The sequence below is a fragment of the Pterocles gutturalis genome, unplaced genomic scaffold, assembly GCF_000699245.1.
Source record: "Pterocles gutturalis isolate BGI_N339 unplaced genomic scaffold, ASM69924v1 scaffold22633, whole genome shotgun sequence".
In the NCBI taxonomy this organism is placed as follows: Eukaryota; Metazoa; Chordata; class Aves; order Pterocliformes; family Pteroclidae; genus Pterocles; species Pterocles gutturalis.
In genome coordinates, this window is record NW_010121059.1 from 7750 (window position 1) to 17155 (window position 9406).

At 52.3% G+C, this 9406-nt stretch overlaps 1 protein-coding gene across 1 annotated transcript; it reads left to right on the plus strand.

The window, feature by feature from the left end:
• The first annotated feature begins 2488 nt into the window (after nt 1-2488).
• LOC104464428 (olfactory receptor 52I2-like) lies at nt 2489-3442 on the plus strand. Its single transcript, XM_010077127.1, has one exon. The coding sequence runs from the start codon at nt 2489-2491 to the stop codon at nt 3440-3442; it is 954 nt and encodes a 317-aa protein (XP_010075429.1).
• Nucleotides 3443-9406: the final 5964 nt, after the last annotated feature.

Consider the following 9406-nt stretch of genomic DNA (forward strand, 5'->3'; position numbering starts at 1 on the left):
TCTTGCTCTCTCTGGCAAAGCCAAAGGGATTTTTCTCCACTTCAGATGGACTTAGTTTATGTTTTGTGCATTGGTCTCATTGGGACCCACCAGACTCTGGAGACCACCATGCCCCTGAGCCCCCAGTGGTATGGCACAATGAGGGAGAGCTAATGAAAGAAGCTGAGGCAGTCTCGAAAATTTCCATCTCCTCGCAGGACAGACAATCCCATCTCTGCATCCTCCCACTGCTGTCCCTTGGGGGATTCCAGAGGATGGATTAATATACCCCAGCGCTGCTGCACTCAGCGACACACCAACATGTACGGCTGCAGCCCTCCAGGTGACGGTCCTACAGGGGACACAGATACCTCTGCTTGTCCTCCTCGTCAGAGCAGGATGAGAAGCCTTTGCTCAGGCTGCAAAGCTCGTCTGTGCAGTTTTTCCATCTCCCAAGCCCAGAAGTCCCGGTGATCGGGGTTATTCAGTACCGCTGCAATACTGGTAATAAATAATATTGTGCCAGGCACTGGCTGCAGAAGAGACTTCTGGAAGAAAATACACTCTTGCCTTGGATGTGGGCACCTGGAGACTCTGGATTCAGACACATGTGAGTACCTGGAGGTAGGTGTCCACACGTGCTTGTGTGCGTGACTGCGGGTGTCCAAGCCCTGAGTACAGCCAGAGGAGATCCAGCCTTTGGGGTCAGCGGATCCAGGAGAGCATTTAGGGGGGTCAGTTACTCTGCAGGCTCCATGCTCGAGCTCCTCTCTGACTGCAACAGCTTCTCAGACCCCTGGGGTGTCATTCCCAGTGTCCTCTTTCTTGGACGCTTGAGATGCCCCCAGGTTCCCAAAGCATCCCTGTGGAGCAGCCCATCAACCAGGGTTTGCAAGGACCTCCACCCTGCTGGGTGCAAAGGAAGCAGAGCCCAAGTGGGACACGCGGGGGGGGTCCCAGATGGCTCCAGGAACCCGTGTTCAGGCAGCTGAACCATGCCCTGAGTCTTTGCAGAGGGACCCCCCTGTAGACCCTGAAATCTGGTGGGTCAGATGGGGGCTTGTGCCATCCCAGGGTGCAAAGCCCTGTTTTGCAGCAGGAGCTGGGCTGAAAGGCTGGTCGGTGTCGGTGGCAGTACGTGGGTCTGCTCGGGAGCGTGGGTCAGTGAAAGCAGCCCTGGGTTAACCTCGCTGCCCAAATCTGGAGTCACACCCGTCCCCTGCAGCTGCTGCTCACCGGGATGCAGAGGGTCAGTGCAGTACAATTAGGTGCAGTAATTAAAAAGGAATTTTGATCCTGTTTCAGCCTCCCAAATGTCCTGACTTGCAGATATTTAGGGCAGAAGGTAAGCACTTCTGTCCTGGACAGTCTTTTCAGCCTGCAGCTCCTGCAGCATCCCCAAACCTGGGGCTGAGCTGTAGTTCAAACAGAGGGTTCAAAGCCTACGGAAGTCTGCTCTCTGTTTTAAACTCCAAATGCAGTGTTTCCTTAGTTGTCTACCAATATCTTCTTTATTTCTGTTCTGAACTTATTGAGCTTCTGCTTCTCACCGCTGCTGCGCTGGCCAGGGCTAATGTTAAATTTTACCCCAAGCGATGCTCCAGCGGGGCCACACACGGGTGAATTTTACTCCGTGTTGTCAGCCATCAGCCACCCCACAGCTCACTGCTGCCTAAAAAGCTTCTGGAGGATGATCATCCAGACAATTTATTTTAAAGGCAGGGATCTGGTGCGGGCATCACCCACCTGGTCTGTGCCCCTGTGTTGGGGGGAGGCAGCAGGAGCAGAGGCAAAGTTTTGGCTCAAGTGCATGTGTAGGTCCTGCCCACTGTACTCAGACCCTTCTTGTGTCTCTGGGATTGTTCTCTGGAGTTTCTGTATTACCCTCAAGCTTCTCCTCTCAGAACAAAACCTCAGAAATGTTTTTTTTTTCCTCTGACTACCACCTAGTTTTGCAGGCTTCTCTCACGGGTGCACGACAGAATGAAGACAGAGCAGCAAAAGGCAATTTCAGGATCATGCTTAAAGTCCCGGAGCATCCTTTGAGACAACTTTTTGCCCGAAAAATTTATGTTTGGCCCATTGCAGGGAAGCCAGGGCTGCTCAGGCCAAAGTTCTGCGTGAGGGAAGTTGGGCACTGACTTTTTTTCCCCTCTTGCAGCTTCTTTCAAGATCTCAGCTGAGCGGCGGTGAGCAACCAACAAAGAAATAATCCCTTTGCAAGCGATGGACTGTAAAAGTCCCTTGGTTATCCCCTGTGGCACAACTTGACACACGAACTTCTTCACCTTACAGGAACTTTCACGCCATACCAGCCCCATTTATTCACCTTTTCTGATCCGTTCCCCCAGCCCATCGTGTTATGCTGTGGCACTCCCATCTCACATGTCGCAATAACGATGTGGATTCCTGATTTGCAGAGTCCCCACCTTATCCCCCTTAGTTCTGGACATCCCAGGGCTCAAAACCAGGCTCCTTTTTTTTAAACACAAAAGCCAAATTCTCCTGCATGGCTTCTGATCCCTTCAACCGCCCCAACAGCAGCTCCTCCTCTTTCATCCTGGTGGGTGTCCCCAGCCTGGAAGCCTTCCCCACCTGCCTGGGCATCCTCTTCTCCTCGAGCTACATCATCGCCTTGGTAGGGAACAGTGTAGTTCTGCTTGTCATTGGGCTGGACAACTCCCTGCGGGACCCCGTCCATTGCTTCCTGGGGATGCTGGCGGTCATTGACGTGGTGATGGTGACGTCCATCATCCCCAAGATGCTGAGCATATTCTGTCTGAGCTCTGCAGAGATCGGTTACACGGCCTGCTTTGTTCAGATGTTCCTTGTTCACTCCACGACATCGGAGGAGTCGGGAGTGCTCCTGGCCATGGCTGTCGACCGCTACATTGCCATCTGTCACCCTCTCCGGTACCAAGCCATCTTGAATCGCCAAACCATTGCCCAAATAGGCTTGGCCATCATGGTGAGAGGTGTCCTCTTCATGGTCCCGTTGACCGGGATGGTGACAAAGCTCCCGTACTGCCGTTCCCGCGTGGTTCCCCATTCCTACTGCGAGCACATGGCCGTGGCCAAGCTGGCATGCACGGACCCCAGACCCAGTGGGCTTTACAGCATGGCTGGCTCCTCTCTTATCGTAGGGATGGATGTGGCTTTCATTGCCGTGTCCTATGGGATGATCCTGAAAACTGTCCTGGGGAAGAAATCCTGCCAGAAAGCCTTCAGCACCTGCGGGTGTCACATCTGCGTGCTGCTGCTGTATTACATCCCGGGGATCGTCTCCATATACGCACAGCATTTTGGCAGCGGCGTATCCGTGCGCGCACAGGTTCTGCTGGCGGATCTCTACCTGATCCTGCCCGCCATGCTGAACCCCATCGTTTATAGCATGAGGACCAAGCAGATCCATCAGGCTGTGCGCAAAATGCTCTTCCAGGAAGGTTCAAGCCTGATGCAGTAGCCAGTGGTTTCCCAGGTGTATTCATCCATGCAAAGACAGCACCAGCTTCATTTCTGTTGAATCCACGCGGTGGACATAAGAAAGGAGGAAGGAGGACTTGTTGGCTTTAATGACCACATGAGACCCCACGTTGTGACAAGTTATTTGAGACTGGGAGCATGAGCAATATCATGTCCTATTTCCCTTCCTCCCTTCCTCCCTCCCTCCCTCCCTCCCTCCCTCCCTTCCTTCCTTTCTTCCAAGTGATACAGAGAATTAAGCAACCACCTTTGAGTCTGGAGATGTTCCAAATGCCACAAACATCCCTGTGATAACTTCAAGCAACATTTCAGGGCTCCAAGTACATTTGTGTCAATACGCAGATTCTATTCCAAATGGGGAAATTCTTCAGTGTTGTCTTCTTTAGTCCCTGCTGGACTCTCAGGGCTGGTGATAGGAGACTGTCACAGGGGCTGCAGCCACAGAGGGTCTCCTCTCTGGGCCCCTCTTGCACAAAAGGCTGACCCTCACTGGGCACAGACCAGATTTTCTGGGTTTCTGGGTGATGATGGGAACTGAGCATCTCCAAAACTGAGCTCTTCAAAGCATGCTGTCCATCCAGCCCTTCACACCAGCTGGGTGAGGAAACCAAAGCAGGGAGATGCACAGTGGTGTATCTGGGTGTCCACAACTGATGATGGTGGAAATAAACACTGAGTCTCCTGGGGTACTCACCGACCCTGTGTCTGCTTGTTGTGATGACCACAAGTACCCAAACAGCTAAATCTAGCATGTCTTGGAGGCCTGAAGGACACCACGTCACGGGTCTGAGTGTCCTGAGCCCAGCCAGCTCTTACTGCTGGTGGACCAGCTGCATCCCAGCCTGCTCCGAGCCCTCTCCGAGCCAGCCAGCTCTGTCCAGCTGGGATTCACAAGCTCTGTCCGGGGGTCGCAGCACTTAACCATGCTGGGACTTCCCTGGGTGCAACAGCCCTCCTGCTCTGGAAGCTGGGATCCAGCTGGGAATGTCCCAGCCAGGCTGGGTCCCCCAGCAATGATGGGTTTTATCTGGAAAGTGCAGGAACAAGGACCCCTTCTGAGGCTCTGCAGCTTGGCATCAGCAGATGGAAAGTCCATCCAAGGAGATGCTCTGTAGGCGTTATTTTGAACTGGAGGGTCCCTGGGAGAGGTGCAATTTCATGGAACACAACATGTCAGCAGAAACTATCCAAAGGACCAGCATCAATAACCCACATCCCCATTCTTGCCTTTCTTTGGTACTAAGAGGTTCAGAGGTTCAGGGCTCCTGCTCCTCAGAAACGGAGGGTGCTCCAATGGCAGAGGGATGCTCTGCAGCCTCTCCGCAGGGATGTTCCTCCTGGGGTCTGTCTGGAGCTTTTGCAGACTCAGTAACACTTAAAGTACAAAAAATCAGAATTTTTGTGACAAAAGCAGCAGGCTGGTGAGAATATTTTGCCCAGGGTGTTTGGCCAGGGTGATGTGACAGGTCCCATTAGGAAGTTTAAGATACAGGAGTGATGAAATAGAGAATTCAGGAGGTGAGCGGCTGTGCCAGAGATGCTCACGGACCTCTGCGTGGTGGGGGGGGAATTGCATCCAGAGAGAGGAGCCACAACCCCACCGGGGTCTGAGGGTGGAGGAGAAGCAGCGGGACGACATTAGGGGGTGGTCTCCATTAACACAGGGATTCAGAAGAAAAGCACAGAGGCGGCACGTTTCCTCCGACAGCAGAGGAGGATGATGCTCATCCTTCTCAGACACATTCGGGACAGAGGTCCACGTGGTCACCACCATCTCCCTTTGAGTCATGGCAGTGAAGGAGGCAGGTGCAGCATCATGCCTCTGACCCATTTCAGATAGCAGCTTCAGGTTTGGGTGAATACTGCCGTAAAATCGCTGCTTGTCTCAGTGGGCATGAAGGCGATCTAGAGTATGGGCTCCAGCCATAGACTGACAACATGTCTACAGCTGCCACCCGTTCAGATGAATCCCACCCAAAGTGTTATAGAATCACAGGAGGGTTTGGGTGGGAAGGGACCTGAAAGCCCGCCCAGTGCCACCCGCTGCCATGGGCAGGGACACCTCCCACTAGCCCAGGTTGCCCAAAGCCTCATCCAGCCTGGCCTTGAACCCCTCCAGGGATGGGGCATCCACAGCTTCTCTGGGCACCCTGGGCCACTGCCTCACCCCCCTGCACAGGAAAACATTTCTTCCTCACATCTCATCTCCATCTCCCCTCTTGCAGCTTCAACCCCTTCCCCCTCGTCCTCTCTGCTTAGCCCTCACTTCTACATTAATTTAAGAATTAAACCCAGTGAAGCACATTGTATTTCACCACTGGTTGGCTGTGTCATTCCCCACACCAAATGTATTTTTTCCTGTCTTTGGAGTGTTTTTCTGACTTTCTGCTGCTCTCTTCCCTGACAACGTGAAAAAACTAGTTATCAGAATGTTTCTGCTGTCCTGAATTTGTATTTCTTGCAAAGAGTCTCTGCTGGCCTGAATTTGCACTTTTCAGCCCTGGAGCCTGGGGAAAGGGTCTTGGGGAGGGGGGCAAGCATGGCTCATGCCATGGCACGGGCAGGGCCAGGAGAGGCTTCCAGCTCCTTGCCCAGCAGAGCCAGAAATGCAGCTGCACTTGTGCCTGCTCCAGGCAGAAACACAAGGAAGGGTTTTCATTCTGCTGGACACAACTTGTGCATCCTGTTCCTGTCTCCCTTGGTCACCTCCAGGCACCCAGCATTCGTAAAAAAAAAATAAAAATAGATGAGCAAGAATTGACTTGGGATTAAATCTGTTACCCTCCAGCCCCATCACTGAGGCTGTTGGAGAAGACGCCCAGAGAGGACGCGTGCTCCTGGGAATCTCCATCCCGGCGGCACTGCTGGGGTGATTTATGCCCAGCCCTGCAGCTCTGCCCTCCCACGCAGGAGACGTTCCGTCCTCGGCGTGAGCATCCCGCAGGGTGGCAGCTGTCTGCACGCAGAGAGCGAGGTGGGTGGCTGAAGGGCAGGACTGGTGGGGCAGGGCACAGGAGGCTGGTGGGAGTCCAGCATCTGACCCGTCAGCACGCACCGCGTGAGTCCATCAGGAAAAAAAGGCAATTGATGGAAAATTATTTTAAGAGTAGTTTTTAAAAATTTTAAAGTTTCTTATTAAATGATACTACAGGTCCAAGGCTGCAGAATTCTGATTTTTTTAAAGTATTTTTTTAGGTAGAAATAGGACTTGAGTTTAAAAAACAAATAAATGCCAAACCTTTTAACCAAAGGCAGAAATTGTTTGCTGCAAGAGAGTCACTTTGTTTCTGTTTGTATGAATAAATCAATAATCAGCTGAATACACATTTTTTTCTGCTACACAAACTAAATTTTCAAGCACGGAAAATGTTCTTAATCCCTGGCACACAACAGCAGGTGTCTGAAAAAGCCACGGGCACGCTGGACGGGGCTCTTGGCGACAGGCAGAATTTGGTGACATAGGCTGGATTCTTTCACAGCTGGTGATGTGAACCCCCCTGGCCCAGGACCCCGACCCAGCTGGGGGACAAAGCGTTATTTTGGGGAGAAAAATGAATTTGTGGAGCAGGAGCAAACCCCAGGCGAGCCTCACGCTCATTGCTCAGGGCACGGGCTGCAGCGAGAGCTTTGCCTTTGCCGTGAACACGGAGCCCCTGAAACAACCTTGTTTCATGTAGGAAAGCATGTTTGAGGCATGCACTGTGCCGCAGAGGACAACGTCCCACGGCCACCGAGGCGGCTGCGGTGAGAAGGGGCTGCTGTGGTTTTACACACCACTGCTCGCTCTCCCTCCCCCTCATCCCTCATGGGGATGGGGGAGAATTAAAGGGGTGAAGGGAAAAAAGGACTTGTGGGGTGAGATCAGAACAATTTAATAACTAAACTGCAATAATGTTGGAAATTATAATAATAATATTGATATATACAAATATCCAAATGAGTGACACCTAGTGACACTGCTCACCACCCCATGACCAAGGCTCAGCCCATTCCCAGCCAACGATCCCAGAGCAGGGAGAGTCCTGAAACCACAATCCCAGAGTGGAGATAAGACCCGAGTGTCCAAGAGATCGAGACAACCCTGAGAGATGGTGACCCAGAGGGAGACAACCCAGAGCAAGAGAGAAAACTTCCGGACAGAGCCTCACCTCTCCCCTGGCCATGCCGTGCATGGGATGGAACAGACCATTGGCCAGTTTGGGTCTCAGTCCTAAACCCTCCTGGGCTGGTCACTGGGGCTGTGCTCCCTCCCAGCTCCTCCTGCCCCTGCAGACACGGGCACAGCAGAGAAGCTGGAAAGTCCTTGACTGTCCTGGCAGCAGCTCTGCCCATCAGTGTGTGATCAGCTTCTCCTCAGCACAAACCCCAACACAGCCTCGCACCAGCTGCTGGGGAGAGAGTTCACTCTGTCCCGGCCCAAACCAGGACAGGGGTGCAAGGGTTGGAGTGGGGAGAGCTCGGTCGGGGAGATGTCACAAAGCAGACATAAAATGTCACAGGAGAGCGCAGGGACCATTCCTCCAATCAAAGGACTAATTAAATGTGAGGAGTAAAGAGAAATTAAACTACAGGGAGAAAAAAAAAAGTTGGTGGTGCCTAGGAAGCGGTGGCAGTGATTCCGACGTGTCTCAGCCTGCGGTACTGATTCTTCACTAAAATTCCATTTTCACAAAGTTGAGGGAACTTAAAGGCAGAAGGAATTTAGACAAGGGAACTCCAGAGAAAGTCAGGAGAGGTTCTGAACGAGTTTAATGGCCAAGCCTGGTCTGGTGGGTGCTTGCAGAGAAGGACAGAAGTGGTCAGGGAAGGGATGGAGCTCTGGAGCTGCAGATAAAGCACCGGGGACGAAGGGAAATGGGGGAGCTGGTCAGGAGCTAATGGGATTTAGAAGCTGTTAAATAGAGAAATCAGATAAGAGCAGAGGAAGGCATCTACCCCTCTGCATGGAGGAGAGAGGTCCATGCCCACCTGAGGAGAGGCCATCAGAGAATGTTGGTTTTTAATGTGATTTAATTGACTGGTAGCTGAGAGGGATGTTAAATAGCTTCTGCTAAGGACAGAAAACAAATCCAGCAGCGGGTCTGGGGAATTTGCACATCTCTGCGTTGGCCAAGGAGGTTTTTGGCCTGTTCTGCCAAACTTTTCAGAGTCCTGGCATGCCGCAGTGGCTGCAGACGCTTCCTCGGGCCATTGCTTCAGCGATAAAATAAGATGATGTGATTAGCTGCAGATTGCTCAGCCTGACGTCAATGCCCAGCAGAGCGCCCCAGAAGATACCCAGGAAGTTCGATCAATAAAGAATTAAAGGATTGGAATCAAATCAAGTTATGGCAATCAACTTGGCTTGGCAGGAAAGGGCTCTTGTCAGGCAAACCTGATTTCATTTTCTGATGAGACGGCAGGTTTAGTTAATCAGAGTGTGCGTGAGTGAGTCCAGCACGTGGCGTTATCTAACGGAGATGTGCCTCCACCCCGCTGCTCTCAGGTGAGGAGCTGACACAAGGCAGCATCTGCGAAGCATCAGCAAAGCGGGTGAGGCACTGGATGATTAAGAGACCTCAAAATGAAGCTGTCAGAACCATCGTCGCAAAAACCTGGTGTTTCTGCAGGGATGCTGCAGCGGCTGGCTCTAGGCTAGAAGATATTCTGGTCGACTTTCATCTGTTGTCCCAAAATCAGCACAAATTGTGTCTCAAATAATGCCGGGGAAGGGCAAGTCCAGAGAGATAAGAAGAGCTGGTCGTTCAAAGGATCTGCCTGCGATAAGCTGAACAGGAGGGAGAGGAGGGTCAGGCAGGTATCCTGGAGAACAGAGGCTCTGGAGAGCAGCTGCCAGCACACTGGGAGGGTAACACCAGCACCCAAGGGGCTGGTGCAATTTTGGGTGCGTAAGAGGGAAATGGTGTTGAAATCTTGGAGCTGTGTCCCCTCAGTGCCGGGTGAC